Here is a 15,750-nt window from a genome sequence, read left to right on the forward strand (position 1 = left end):
ACATGACACCTGGCTGTCTATCTCTTGAGAATGCTGTGAACACTTATTAGAGACATTCTGGACTGTCGCACCTTGGAGGCAAAATACCATCCAGGAGTTTTGATCTCATCCACAGAACCTCGTCTGTTCCCTTAATCATTAAATCCCCTTTCACCGCAACTCATCTCCCTTTTTAGCCACAGAGCCTGACTCTATGCCAGAAACCTAATCACAATGGCTTGTCCCTAGTAGCTTGTTCCCATTCCCACCCCACCCCCACCCCAAAAAAAGCATCCAAAACAGTATACATGTTATTGAGGGAAATGGACACCGGGGTACCCTGCACTGACTGTCACCCAGTCATCTGCCTCCTGGCTGTGACTGCCTCCCTGTAACTCCTGTCTATTACCCCCCATGAATGATCTGGAGTTTTTCCAGCTCCAGTTTCCTAATATGGTCTTTAAGGAGCTTCAGCTGGATGCACTTCTCACAGATGGAAGTCACTGGTAGTTTCCCTGATAATCCACATTCTCGAAGAGTATAACCACTCCCCTGGCTGCCATTCCAACTGCTCTCTCTGTGAAATTCATTAAAGTCCTTACCTGACCTCACCTGTGCCTTCTTGCTGAATCCACCCGTCCCCACCCCCTTGTCAGGCTCCCCTTCGTTTTATTGACTAGTTAATTAGCCAATCTCACACTAAGCACCTACCTTTACTGGTTCTTTTAAAGGCTCTAGTGTTGTCTCACTGCTGTTGAAACCAAAACTGTGAAGAAAATAGCTAACTTATACACAAGGTTGATGGAAATCATATCATCACATCATAAAGACTCTCCTTTAACTAGTGGGAAATACACTTTGAGGAATAAACTGAAAAATTATCAATGGATATTTTCAAATATATACCACTGTAATAACTTAATGAAATGTTGTCTTGTCAAATTTTTAATTTCTTTGTATTTTCAGGATGTGATCTGTGGAATACTTCTTACTGCAATACTTATGGGCCTCACATACCCTTTCTGGAACATTCTCGATTATTTCCAGTTAACTAGTCCCCTGACTCCAGTCCTTGCTGTGGTTGTTCCTTGCCTCATGAGTTATACCTATCCAGCATTGGATCATTACAGCCCAACCAGGGGAGACACCACTACAATCCTGGCTGTGGCATCAGGGGGCACAGTTGGCTTTTGGGTGAACTACCAGTACGGTCAAACATACGAGCCCACTGGATCTCTCCCATTTGAAATACCTTCTATAACTCCAAACGTTGCATTAATAGCCATTGCACGATTTCTCATTGGAATTATTACTCTTGTTGCCACTCGCTTCATTGTCAAAATTCTTTCCCTCAAAATACTGTGTGCTTGGTTTAATGTTTCAGAACATGACATGGAAGCCAGGAAGAGACTGGAGATTGAAGTGCCCTATAAATTTGCAACATATTCATCTATTGGCTTCGTTGCAATAGTGATTGTACCTTTGCTGTATCAATTACTCAAATTATAGTAATGATTGAGTGTTCTGCAAATAGTCTGAGATGCATTTCATGTGTTGATGAAGATGTACTGTAAAGAAATTTCTTGCAAATGCTATCAGGGTTTAATTTTTTTAAACATTGTTGGAGGATACAAAATACTTTCTTCAATTCAATTGAATTATTAATCTTCAAAAGAGCTTGGTCCAGGACATGTGCAAGTTTTATGAGGAACCGATCATTGTGCACAAGAGACCTGCATTCCACCAACTCATTCAACAGAGATGTTTAAGATGGGAGGCAATGACTCTCATCATATCACTCTTTGCTGGAATGATACTGTTACTTTAATTCATCCCACAGCCACATAATTTTGCATTGGGAGATAAAGAACTTTGAAAATACTTTGTTAATTTGTCATTGAAATGCAATGCCATTCCCTTCTCTCTTTCCCCTGTGTGATTGAATAAATGAGGAAAAAAAAATGCAATGCCATTAACAACAGTAGCTCCATTTCAAATGCACCATTGGTTGTAAAAATGCAAGTGTTTGTTTTGTAAAGTGCAAATCTTTTTGAACAACCATATCCATAGGTTTTTTTTTTAAAATCATCTTCCATGTCAGCCCATTTAATCAATTTATTGTTCCAAATATGACAAGTTTGTGTTTCCATCAGAAACAATATAGTCACACAGCTGTTTATCTTATATTACAGTTCTACAAACCAAGCTCTTTCAAAATGCCAAGTTTTAGGAATCACGAAAACCATTTTCAATAATGAAAAAGGGTTAACTCTAACCCATGCATTCCACAGATTATTAATTTTATATTTGGATATTGTTTTGTACTGAAAATTAAATCACAGAAAAAATGCTTGCATTTGTATAGTACAATTAACATAATAGCCAACACTTCTTCAGAGCAAAAGGACATTGAGATATGACATGGAAAGACAGTGACAGCCATCATTTATGAATAATCAGGTGTAACTATGTGAACTAAAGTTATGTATTTTGTTCTCGGAAAATACAAACCAAATCTCTCAAATAGACATGCCCATTTGAAATGGAAACATTGCACAATGATCATTATTAGCAATGGCTTTGAATAATCCAAAGCAGTTCTTCAGTCGATTACCTCCTTGGTGAATTTCATGGATAAAGTGACTTTTTAAACTGAATTGTTGCAGACTTTGAATTGTATTTGAATAATGACATTTTTACCTTCCAACAATGTAAAATGTTCAAAGATGAGACATATGCACTTTTAAAAAAAATGCATTTCTTGTTTATAATTAAAGCTGCACTGAATATTCAAGCAATTCACTGTAAGACTAAGCCTGATTAGATCTTTTCACAACTTAATTACAATGACATTGTTTTTTGCAAGTCCTTCTCATTACATGGTCAATTTTTAACAAATGAAAGTTATGAACCATTCTAAAACAATTTAATAGAGAAATAGTGTCTTGATGAAAGTCAGCAATCTGCCGATCTGGGTGCCATGATTTGTTGGGATTTTTTTTGTAGGGAAGTGATTAAGCTTGAGGTGGTACAGAAAAGATTTGCAAGTGTGTTGACTGAAGGGCTCGAGTTAAAAGGAGCAATTGGATAAGCTGGGAATGTTTTCCTTGGGACGAAGGAAACTGTGTAGTGACCATAATTGAGGTTTAACAAATGATAGTCACAGTATTTTTCTCTGGGTAGGGGAGGGCAAAACTCGAGGGCATGGGTTGAAAGTGAGAGGGGAAAGATTTAAAGGGGATCTGAGGACAGGTTTTTCCACATCAGTGGTAGTTAGATGGAGCAAGTTGAAAAAGGTGATAGACACAGATGCTTTTATAACATTTAGGATATTGGACTGGTACATGAATAGGAAAGATGTCGAGGAATACAGACCAAATGTAGGCAAATGGGAGTAGAGTAGATATGGAAGCAAGCATAGAATTAGGCCAAAGAACCTGTTTCAGTGCTGTGCGAATCTTTAAAATTCCCTTCCAATTTTCATAAATGAGCAAAATAGGCTGTGGATCACCAGGTGGATGGACTTCTAATTGGTAATTAATTTTGTACACAGAAGCTAAACAGAACATATCAATGATATGCAAGTAAATCCAAGGCAGTATTAGCTGCTGGTGAGTGTGAAAGGCCTTTTAACTGTTGTGATTGGCTTTTCCCCCAACTTTTAGCCACTTTGTGTTTCATTGCAGTTTGGTGAAGTATAGTGTTGAAGAAGTATATGGGGATCAAATGATTAGTGTGCAGCTGTTAGCACAGGAGGGGAGAATATGGGAGACCCTTTTCCCTTAGAAGTCTTTTGTAATTGAATCTCCTACCTCAGCAGAAGTCAGGTGCTGCAGTTATGCCATCTCAATTTCACCTAAAAAGGATAGGAGAGGAAGGGGTGATTACACAGCTCTGCTGTCTTTTATTGACTCATACCGGATCATTCATATGTGTCTCTGATACGGATTGCTAGAAGCTATGAAAAATGGTGATTGCAAGTGAATCAGGAAGTTCATGCATACGAGTCATCAAAAAGTAAATTAAAAAAAGCCAAGGAAATGTTGGTTAATATTTAACAGTACTTTCCTAGTAAAAATGAAATAGGGCAATAAATACTAACCTGTCAAAAACCTAGGAAGAAGTAAAATAAAGAACATATGGAATACTGGTTACGCTCTTGGACATCTTAGCAATGATGTGTCGAATTTACAGAAATGCACAAGAATTTACAAAAGGATGAGGACATAACTAATGGGATAACATTTTTAAGGTTGTGTAAAATGATCATTCTCTGAAGATACAATCTTAGATGTCAGTACACATCAGCCATAAGTGGGAAGCTTAGACAGACAAGAATTAGATTAAAATTGGTAACCATCAGTGAATTAGTTCTATCAGTAAAATAAAACAGTAATGCAAAAATTGTTTCTTGGTTAGTTACATGTGGAGCAGATTGAAAAAAAATGATCTTGGCCTTTATAAACGACAGAAGTCAGGAGGGAAAATATTGGTTCAGACACTTGAAATTTTGTGTCCCATTCTGGGGTGCCACACTTTCAAAGATGAAAATGCTTTTGAAATATTATAGGAGAATTTTGCTGAAGTTAATCCAGAAATGAGAGAGATAAATTAGAAAAGCTGGGCTCTGGAGTAGAGGATGTTGTGAGGGTACGTAGCAAAGGTATTTAAAATCATGAAGTTATACACACAGAAACAGATTCCATTGGAAGAAGGGTCAAAAACCAGGGAACATAGAATGAAGATGATTGGGAAAAAGTGGCACAGGAATTTTTGTTTGTTAAAGCCAGTTAGGATCTGAAGTGTACTACTGGGAGAAGTATAGAAATTGAATAATAGCATTCAAAAGGAAGCAAGATAAACATCTGAAAGGAAATTTTCCATGCCTTTAGGGACGCATTGCGGTAGAATGCTGAGACCAGAGATTCTTACTCCACAGCTACCTACCTACATTCAACTAAATGTGACTCTTCAAGATACGAGATTCCTTGTCACCTAATAGTACAGAACATGTAACATTAAACAAAATTGCCTTCTGACTGCCATAAGGCAGACTAAGAGTCACCATTAGTGTCGCCCAGTGCCCCGATAGCATGACAAAGAAAAGCAAGTGAGTCTTTTCAGGGTCTCTGAGTGTTCGTGGATTCACCTCCAGTTCTCCTGTAGCCTCTGCAGCTGCAAAGACTCCTGTTCGATCCATTAACAACCCAAGCTCCAGATCCAAATCTCCAACACTATCTGGAAGGCTTCAGCACCCAACGCCCTTTGGTACCCCTTCGTGCCCTTAGCACCCTGCAATCCCAGCTTTGATACCTGGTTCCCATGAGCCAGTCTCCAGCAGCCTGTGGTGGTCCCCTGACTACTAGTCACCTGCAGCCTTGCTGGTCTGCCCCCATGGTGGCCAACCTGTAGTGGTGTCTCCTCTGCTTTTCCTTTTCAACTGGGGGGGCAGGGGGGGGGGTGGAGGAATGTTCTCCCTGTTTCAGGTGCCCTGTCATGATCTGCTACTCCCTGGAATATGCAACTCCTTGTGGCCACTGCCAAGCACAGACCTGTGGTTGCAGGAATTTAGTTTAAATGGCCTGTAATAAGAGCCAATGGTGTTAGGATGCTGTGTCTCCATCCTCCTGGGCCCACACCAGCACCAACATTTTTTTGTTTTTCCACTCATGAAAGAGGGCAACAGTTTTCCACATTTTCAGAAATGGTGTTTCAAAGTGACATGAAAACAAGTTGTTTTTAAATAAGCTTTTGGCTGATCTGATAATAAACTGGATGGGAGCACCGGAGTTACAGATAAACTTGGCATTAAACACGTATCTGCAGTCAAATAAGTCGCTTTTGGTGATTACTGTACATTTCACATAAGACTTATTTTAAGGGTCAGACACAATGGGCTGAATAGCCTATTTCTGCTCCTAAGTCTTATGCAGTTGACTGGTAGGAAGAAGCACATCAGCAAGATTCATTTCCCTTTGACACTCACTGTAGCCTTTTAACATATCAAGTATCAATTTGTGAAATGAAGATCTTCCGGAGTACTAGACATACCGGCCACAACAGTAAAACATTCTCACTTATGAAATGGTTTTCTAAATTTTAAACATATGTACTTCCAGCAGGGGCCTTGGATGAAGAATGGAGAATGAAGTCAAGCCATTTTTTTTTAATAAAGTCAAAGTAACAGGAAACCAACCACAGAGTCACACAAACCCAATAAAATCAGCCTGCTATTGCAAAGTTGGATTAAAACTGGGAACTTCTACAATTATATACCCGATTAACCTTGCTATTTCATCTGGAATGCTAGTATAGGTGAAGTTAATCGTAAAAGATTCCATTTGCAATTTTTCTTCAATGTCGTTTAGAAGGTTGGTTAAGGACGACAGTTTACTTAACACAACAGTCCCAGACTTTTTGTTTGTTGGTGTGTAACAATTTAATCAAAACTCTTATGCTTTAAATTTACTACCTGCATAAATTACACTCCAAATCAAGAGAGAAAATATTCAATAGTCAAAATTTCTGAGCACCAAAAAATAAACTACAATGATTTCAAAGTTTATAGATGCCCAAAGGCACGACAGTGGGTCTCATTCCTCATTAGTTCTAAACCAGGACACATTTGGCCATTCAAGAGACCAAAAAAAAATACAGCTGCTTCCTACAACAGATTGACAGAACATAAACTTCAAATGTAATGAAGGAAGCTGAAGTGAGAGGGGCTAAAAGGAGAAGACTGAGAAAAATGTGCAAGACTCTTCAAACACCTAAACACTAGCTGTGAAAGGCTAAAAATCAGTCAAAAGGTTCAAGATTTTATAACAGAATTACATAACACCTCAGTCTTCAGCTGAATGTTGTTCAACCATCCAAAACAAATTTCCCTATCCATGAAGAATCATCTGAAAAATAATGTAGCATAGTTCTCATCTTTGCTTGACAACTGGAGAAAAGCTTTGGTTTCACATTCCTTCTATATAAAGGCAAATCAACACTAATTAAAGCTCCCTCTTTAAAGTAATGTGGCATCCACACCCATTTTCAACTGAGTTATCCAGTTATATTCTTGTAGGCAAATATTACTCAAACATTAATTGGGCTGTTCTTCCATTTGGAGCACAAAATATATAAAGGCAGCTGACACTTTCTGTATCCTCTGCAGTAATCAAGGGGAATCCTCAGTATGACTTTATGCTACTTAAGAAAATGATTCTATCAGTTATCATTGCTTTTCTTCCACAATAGTATTTGCTGCTGGAGAAAAATCCATATGCTGTCTCTGAATTAGAATATAACGGATCTGAGCATCAAACATCTGTGCATCAAATATTTCACTTAATTAATTTATTGATTCTCATGTTACACTTACATTGCATTGGATTGTTGTTTCATACATTTAGTAACTTATGCAAAAGAATATGCTATAATGTTCCAAGCAAACAGATAAAATTACAGCGTGGAAAACATATTTAACAACAAAGCAGACATAGGATCCTTTGCCTTATTAAATATTAATCTTAACCCTTGAACAGCGTCACTAGCTGCTTTTTGTAAAGAATGGCTGAATGACAAAATGTGATAAGAACTAAGTAGTTTCATCCTTCAAAGAAAGGGCTCAATATCAATCTCGAGCGCAGAGCAGGGCATGGTCAGTTCAAATTTGGTGATAACATCAGGGTGCAGAACTCCCAGCTTGCCTATGCTCTGACCTTTAGCAAAGATCTCTGCACAACGACCCGGGAAGAAAGTGGAATCTATGAAAAGAAGAAACAGAACAAAAACCATCAGTTTATCTCCACCTTCGATAACCAGCAGATGCAATTCACTCCTCTCACACTGCCCCGCAGCTGCTAACTGATAACAGCTTTAATTAAATCTTGAACAGCTTTAAATGAAAATTCATAATTGTCTTCCGCAGGTCAGAAGTAAGCTACGCTTTGATGATGGTGGCCAAAACCCTGTTTTTTTTTTTCAGAATTCAAATGAATAACTAGTCTTTAGCACAATTAACTATCAAAGACGCAAAATGCTCTTCACCAAAGAACCAAGGAACATTTACATTAATAATTAAAGTGACTTAACATATTTTTTAAAAAATCAACCATAATTTTCTGGTAAAAAAATACTAAAGAGTATTGCTTACTTCCATTTTGTCTCTCTTGTATCAACAAACATCTTTTTGTAACTGATCATTAAGCAGTCGACTTTTTTTTTAAAGTCATGGGTCATTTTTTTCTCAAATGTAATCCTCACATGCCAGTTATTTTCTCTTTCTGTACATTCCCCCTCCTGTTTTCCATAACCCTAGATCTACAGAAATAATTGTTTTGTATTTTGCAAACCAATGTTTTCACATTTTGATATTTACATCAAAACTGTAAATTAGTTAAAAAGAATCAAAGCCTAGTTTTTAGTCTGTTCAAATCACAGCTATCAGGTGTATCTGACTTTTGATATATCTTCAAGTCTGAAGAAGTTTTAAAAATCATTCAAGATTCATCTTCTGCAGCAGCAAATACTGGCTCTGCAAACAGCTGACGTGGACTTTTTACCCCCTCCATAAATCTTCGTCCGCGAAGCCAAGCCAAAGAAACACTAATAAGCACAAATTATGGATTTAATTTGATTTTTGAATCATCTCCCAAATCCTTTCTTTGCAAGATCTGAAACCCTTTGCAAAATATATTAACTAATTTAGTAAAATATTACACAGCAATTTAGAATGATTAATAAATTATTCTTTGTATATTCAGATTTAACTGAAAATTGTTCATCTCTTATTTACTCAAAAAAATCAATGTACAAGTTTTACATATTTGTAAAGAATGGCTGAATGACAAAATGCAATAAGAACTAAGTAGTTTCATCCTTCAAAGAAAGGGCTCAATATCAATCTCGAGCGCAGAGCAGGGCATGGTCAAATTTAGATTGCAAAATTTAGATTCTAAAACAAAAGCCCAAGAATTGCTTGGCCAGATCACTTGCTCTTTATTACATTTGCCCATATCTATTGAATGTCAGTAGTACAAAGTGCATGGTGTTTATAGCATGGTATCTGTTACAGTACATCTAGGTTATTTGTAAACTGTCAAGCAACTGTGTATCACCCTTAAAAATTCAGACTGAAACTCTGAATTAGGACATTTACGTTAATAGTAGTTACTTTCATATCAAGCCAGACATAGAATAATGATTGCATTTTGATTTTTTTTAAGGACCTCCGATAATTGAAATCTAAAGGTCTAGGCACACCAATAATAATGGATTTTCAGTGGCAGAAAATTATTAGCAATAATAAATTTTCAATGAGCTGTTATTTTTGCAGTCAAATGGCACACCTCATCTTTTTAGCTGCAAGTGCAATTAGCCTCACATTTACTTTGACCAATTTTGACCCGAATGCTGTATTTACTTATTTTAAGTTTTGTCATGTTGATTTATTCTTGCCCACGCTGGTGGGCAAGAGGGAAGATCCAATTTTCTCTATGTCTGGTTTCTTTTAGGGAAATGGTGGGAAGTTGTTTATCAATTCACACGAGAAAATGTTGAGATCAGCAGAATTTACTATTTTTTAAACATATCCAATTTGCATATTTAAATTGATCTTTAAACAGGTTCAAATTTATTTAATCCAGTATGAAATAAGCCTCGGAGAAGTCAGGATGAGATCAAAATGCAAGAATTATCTATTTTCGTATTTGAAGATCTCTGGAAATCAAAAACGCCCATAACTGTTTGGATATACATTAGAGTTCCTTGCTTTTGGGTGGCTAATAATCCACAGTTTAATGCAAATAACATGGTGAATGTTCGATTCAAATGGTAAATCATTTTATATTGGATTAATATCTTTTTGGCAGAATTCAGGAAATAGATTCATTTAAAAAGAACTTGCTTTTCCCAATGCTGGGAAATCAAAATGACACTCTTGCATCCCACTAAATGGGTGGTTCAGTGTCAGGGGATAGGAATGGGGGCTTTGGCTTTTCGCAAATGACCACTTCTAACTGGGAAACTGAACGCTTTAACACTTGCAAGGAGTCATTCCCGGGGTTAGGATGTTCTACCTTCTACCGGTGACGTCATGATGCATCGTGCGATGGTGGACCTGCCCTAAATCCTGATCAATGTATTTATATTTGAACAAAATTAATCATGCCTAATTATAACATAATTAAGGTTTATGTACAGCACAGTATGACCCCTTTAGCCCCTGTTGTTGTGCCAACCTATTTAAACCGTGGGAAAGTGCTAGCAATAAATAGCAATAGCGGACTATTTTTAAAGTGTGAGAAAGTTGGTAGCGCTATAGCACTCAATTTATAAATACCGTGGGAAAAAGAGATGGCGGACCAGCCCTCCCAGAATTCCGTGCGGCAGAGAAAAGGCTGTGTGCATAGCTACATGCACGGAGCACTCATGGAGGGGTTTCTCTGCCGCAAGACATCCTGGGAAGTCAGGCCCGCCATCGCTTTTTCCCTCACAGTCTTTGTAAATAATGCTCTGACAACTTTCCCAGCTGTTTAAAAATTGTCCACCATCGCCATTTATTTCCTCTCTCTCCCTGCTGCAACTTTCCCACAGCAAAGTTTATACCTTCATTTTAATCTTTTCTTCTGTCACGTTCCTGCACTCAAGCAAAAACTTGTGTCATTTCAATCCCACAATGCAATTGCTCATTCTACATTTGCCTGATTGCAATGCTGGCATCGCAGACGCCGGGGATGGTACTGGGGTCGAAGCCATCAATCCTCGGTGTGAGATGACGTCATCTGACGCCAGTGTTGAGACAATTTTCCTTTCACACTAGACACTTTAAAGACCAATTGGCCATTAATTCCTGGGACCACTTTCAAGGGCTAATGATACCTTGTAACAAAGAAAATCACTATTCATGGTGAAGATTGTAATACTGTATTACCCATTTTAATAGAACGAGGTTGAATTAGAATAACAGCAGCCACCTTTAACTATATTTAGACACATTTAATATTCTTTTGTAATCAATGAGAAAGATTGTTTGATAACTCTGCTGTATCAGACCTATCCAGCCTGAGAAAAATGATAGCTGATTTAACAACTTACTTGCACTGGGACTTGAGGAAGAACCAACATACAGATAGGTCTATGTTTCAACACAACTTTGAGAACTTTTTTTCAATCCCAAATCACCCAGATTCTCATTTTACTTTCAGGTGAAACACCCACTGAGGCAGTTATTTTCATTGACATTTGGGCAATGAACTGACATAAATGATCACCTGGCTACTCCAGAATCCATGCGATTTTCATTTGCATTGAAATGATTTCTCCAGGTTTCTCAAATAGAAGGCAGCTACATTGTTTAGGTGCATGATCGCTCAGCATTCACTCAATAGTTTACCTCACAGTCAGTTATCAGATGGACTCCTTACAACATTGTGTAACCAATAAGTATTTTCTGGTAGTACTTCACATGTGGCAAGTAGCAACCACACTAAACAGGTGAAATGCAGTGAAATAAAATATTACTGAACAGAAAACGGGTCCAACTTTACATATACAAGTGATAAAATGGAACATCCCATTACTGTGGAAGGCAAGGTACAATGAAAAGTTTGACTGAGGTATCTCACAAGAGTTCTGAATGTCCTAAATGCACTTTGACTTTTCATTTGACTCAAGTACTTATTAAAAGCCTTTCCCAGTGAAGGCAGGAAGAAATTTCCTTGGTGTCTGAATTGCACAGGTGTAAGGCCTCTCAGTTGGTATGCCTAATCCTTTTAAATTAAGTACCACTCTGCACATCAAAGAACACATCAACAAAAGATCCGAATGATAGATCCAGCGACAAAATCCAGATCCTTAAAAACCTGTGTGGAACTTAACTATTTCCTCAATTTTTGTACCTGCTGAATCTGCACAAATGTTACTATTATCTCTATACAATGTGAATTAATTCATTAATTGGCATTAATAAATACATGCTGTTCCCCCTTCTTCCTGCTTTTCTACAGCCAAGAGTTGCATCACATTTATAAATAAAGACTATTTTGTTTATCCAGACTTATCTCCGAACCAGCCATGATCGGAATGTATCAATTTATTTGCTGAAATCTTTCTGAGAATTTGCCTCAATTCTGTGCAAAACATAAAAGAAAAAGGCCCACGTTCTAATTCACGGTAAGTCTATTTCAAAATACCCACATTTTAAAACTGGTTTCCTTTAATATTCAAAATACTCACCATAATTTACCACCTAAAATGTTACAATTCTTTTATTACAATAATTTCCTGTGAAAAATCTCAGATCAGTAGCACTTTATTTAGTTTATCATTGAAAAATATGTGTGTACAGTGTGTGTGTGAGTATTATGTATTCATTTTCATGAGTCAGCCAACACATAAATGATGGCCGATACAAGTTCCATGATCCTTTTAATAGGGAGTTGATGTAAATTTCCAATTGCTGGAATGATTTCTTTTCTACGAGAAAATAGACACAATGTCCTAAACCCACATCCTGTATTAGTTTAAGTAGCAGTCACAAAGCCTGCAATAATGCTATACATTGACCATAAAAGAACACAGTGCATTATTATAAACTACTTAAAACTTCTAATTATCTCATTAACAAAATGGTTTAAAGAGAACACAATCATTTGTGAGATTTCACATTAGAATAATGTGACAGACTTCTTTCACCCATTATCCAGCATCTATGGAGATTGTTTAATACCGGATAAGTGAATATTCCATTTGCTTGAAATTACATGCATCTTGATTAGCGAACTAACAGCAAGGCACACCAATTTTAAGCTTCTATATTAATTTTACGTATTTATTTTCTGCGATTTTTTTGCCAGTTGCTTGAGGCTGATGTTTGCTTGAATTCCAGACAACAGGGGTTTTACTGTACTGTTGTACACAGGAGTGAAATGTAAAATGGCTTAAATGTATTTTATTTCTGGACCTTGCATTTCTCAATATATTATGTTAATTGCTCCATATCAGATTTTTACAAAAAATTTTTAAAAATTGGGCCTGAATGATTTGCACATAATAGAATGTGCAAATTAAACCTCAATTTAATCAACCCTCTGACTGAAGAAATTTCACCACATCCCTACGTTAAGGGATGCATGCCCTTTATGTTGAGCCTGTGCCCTCAGGTCCGAGACTTTCCCACTACTGGAAATATCTTCACCACAATCGCTCTATCCAGCCTTCAATATTCAGTAGGTTTCAATGAGAACCCCCTCCCCTCATCCTTCTAAATTCTAGCAAGTACACACCCAGAGTCATCAGTCATTGTATGTTAACCCTCTCATCCCTGGGTTCATTCTCATAAATCTCCTCTGGATCCTGTTCAATGCCAACACATTGTTCCTTTGGCATGGGGTCCAAACTGATCACAATACTCCAAAGGTGGTCTGGCCAATACCTTAAAGCTTCCGCATTACATCTTTTCTTTCATATTCTGGTCGTCTCAAAATGAATGCCAATATAGCATTTACCTTCCTTACTTATGACTCAACCTACAAGCTAACCTTTAGGGAATTCTCTGTACTACAACTCCAGGTCAATTTGAACCTCAAATTTTTGAATTTGCTCCCCATTTAGAAAATAGTTTATGCCTTTATTCCTTCTACCAAAGTGCATGATTGCCACTTCTTTGTCCTTTCTCCCTTCGTGTCTCAGCTCCCCCTGCAGAATTCCGAATTCCTCAAATCTATCCACCCCTCCATGTGTCTTGGTATCACCTGCAAACTTGGCCACAAAGCCATAATTTCTGACATCTAAATTATTAACATACAATGTGGAAAGAAGTGGCCTCAACACCAACCCCACAAGCAATACCATTGGTCAGATGAGAAAGGCTCCTTTCAATCTCATTCTTTGCCTTCTGCCTGTTAGCCAATCTTCTTTCCATGTTAGTACATTTATGATTCAAAATTACTTGATTGTCATGCAAAAGCACACAAAATCTGTCAACTTTTGCTTGCCAAGAAGATACACAGAGGCACCATGAGCGTAACATGGCGCCCCAACAATAATCGAAAGAGGAGCAAATGAGGGACCCTTCAGAGACACCAAATGACTGTGGATTGGCCTCTAGCACTCTCACAGCCTTTGCAGCCACACGGTTTCCTGTCTGATTCATTGGCAAACCTGAGCTCCTAGATTTGAACCTCCAATTCAATCAGGAAGCGTTCAGCAGCTCCAGCTCTTCAGAAGGGCTCCCTTGACCTCTGCACCCTCTCAAATACTGGTCCTGATATCTGGTTCCCACAAGCCAGTCTCCAGTAGCACACAGCCTGTGTGAGTCCTTTGGCCGCCAGTCTCCAGAAACCCACTGACTGTGTGAGTGTTAGCTACCCCTCTCCTAGGTCTGCGCCAGCGGTAGTGCTGCCATTACAGCAGCTCCGACTGCACTGCCACTTTCTCAAACCTTCCACAGGGACCCATCTTGTGTGGTACCTTGTTAAAACCCTTCTGAAAATCCAAGTAAACAACATCTGTTGACTATCCTTTGTCTGCCTTGCTCTTTACTTCTTCAAAGAATTGCAAAAATTTGTCAGGCAAGATCTCCCCAGGAGAAAACCGTGCTATTTCTAGCATTGTCCGGTTTTAGTTTACAATTCCTGTATCTATCTGCATTGTTTTGCTTTTCCAAAATTGGAGATGTTCATCAATGATTGCTCCATTCAGTCTCACTGGCAGTTCTTCAGGAACTGCAACAGACAAGATCACAACATTATTCAGGTTGGAACTGGTAAGCAGGCATCCACTTCATCTCCAATTATTCATAACCATGGCATTCAAGTGCCCTAGTATCAACATTCTGGAGAATTTTGCAGTGCATAACTATAACTGGGCAATCCACAAAAAGTCTTCAGTAGCCAGACTAGTTCAAGGCTCCATTTTCTGCCATCATGTATCTCAGCTCCTGAGTTCCCAGGCCTTTTCCCCATGTTCATATGAACATGGGGAAAAGTTCTCTACTTCCCTGAACATGGTTTGTTCTAGCAAAATTCAAAAACAGAGCCATCAGAGCAAAGCAGCCTAACTAGTTGGCATGTCGCCCTCTCAAAAAATATTTAATATCTTCATCACTTGATACACCCTTGCTGCCACCTTCAGAGTCAACTGCAGGAACTCATCAATATTTCTTTGCCAGCACCTTTATAAACCGTAACCTGTACCGATAGAAGAACAAGGCAAAATGGTAAATGGAAAATCATTAACCACCCCTCTGTGTCACACAAGATCCCGAGCTGGGAATATATAGTAATTCTTCCTTAAATCACTGGATTAAATAAAAGAAATCAAAATTCTCTGTGCAACAACACTGTGACTGCACTGGTTCAAGGAAGAAACTCAATGAGAGATAGATATTAAATGCTGGTCTTGAAAATGACATCCAAATCCCATACATGAACAATAAAAGCTCATGCATATTTTAAAATAAATTTTGAATAAAAATTTTACCTCTGTACCTATGAATCCCCAGAATTTAGCTATTTGTATTATGAACAGTTATAGCCAGACACCATGTGACACTCACTCTCTCTGTCATACCATTCAACTTTTGCTATTCTCCTTAAAACAAATGTGAACTCTTCAACCAAGTCTGCAAAGGAGGCTTAAATTTCCCTGATAGAATTCAGTATGATGCTACATTATTGAAGATATAACCAATAAAACCAAGTTAAAATACATGAAGTAAACCTTTCTCAAATCACAAATACAAATTCTGTAAAGAAAACCAATCACAAGATTAGAATG

The 15,750-nt window shown here is 37.9% G+C and overlaps 2 protein-coding genes and 1 long non-coding RNA gene across 8 annotated transcripts in view; 2 read left to right on the forward strand and 1 right to left on the reverse strand.

Annotated features, from left to right (window-relative positions):
- sgpp2 (sphingosine-1-phosphate phosphatase 2) overlaps positions 1 to 2,752 on the forward strand; it is a 40,280-nt gene extending 37,528 nt beyond the window's left edge. For 5 of the 6 annotated variants that reach the window (XM_069896703.1, XM_069896705.1, XM_069896706.1 and 2 more), the window contains one exon: positions 946 to 2,751. In XM_069896703.1, coding sequence (XP_069752804.1) covers positions 946 to 1,488 — 543 coding nt within the window. In that variant the 3' untranslated portion in view covers positions 1,489 to 2,751. Of the gene's footprint in view, positions 1 to 945 lie in introns of all 6 variants that reach the window. The other variant, XM_069896701.1, reaches the window with a different exon arrangement.
- A 3,354-nt stretch (positions 2,753 to 6,106) lies between these two features.
- farsb (phenylalanyl-tRNA synthetase subunit beta) overlaps positions 6,107 to 15,750 on the reverse strand; it is a 77,958-nt gene continuing 68,314 nt past the window's right edge. Inside the window, exon 17 of the mRNA XM_069896699.1 lies at positions 6,107 to 7,736. Within this exon, the coding sequence (XP_069752800.1) occupies positions 7,585 to 7,736 (152 nt within the window). The 3' untranslated portion in view covers positions 6,107 to 7,584. The remainder of the gene's footprint in view (positions 7,737 to 15,750) is intronic.
- LOC138742395 (uncharacterized) overlaps positions 12,031 to 15,750 on the forward strand; it is a 38,773-nt gene continuing 35,053 nt past the window's right edge. The window contains exon 1 of the long non-coding RNA XR_011344136.1: positions 12,031 to 12,144. This is a non-coding gene — a long non-coding RNA (uncharacterized lncRNA). The remainder of the gene's footprint in view (positions 12,145 to 15,750) is intronic.

Source organism: Narcine bancroftii, chromosome 9 (genome assembly GCF_036971445.1).
Source record: "Narcine bancroftii isolate sNarBan1 chromosome 9, sNarBan1.hap1, whole genome shotgun sequence".
Taxonomy (NCBI): domain Eukaryota; kingdom Metazoa; phylum Chordata; class Chondrichthyes; order Torpediniformes; family Narcinidae; genus Narcine; species Narcine bancroftii.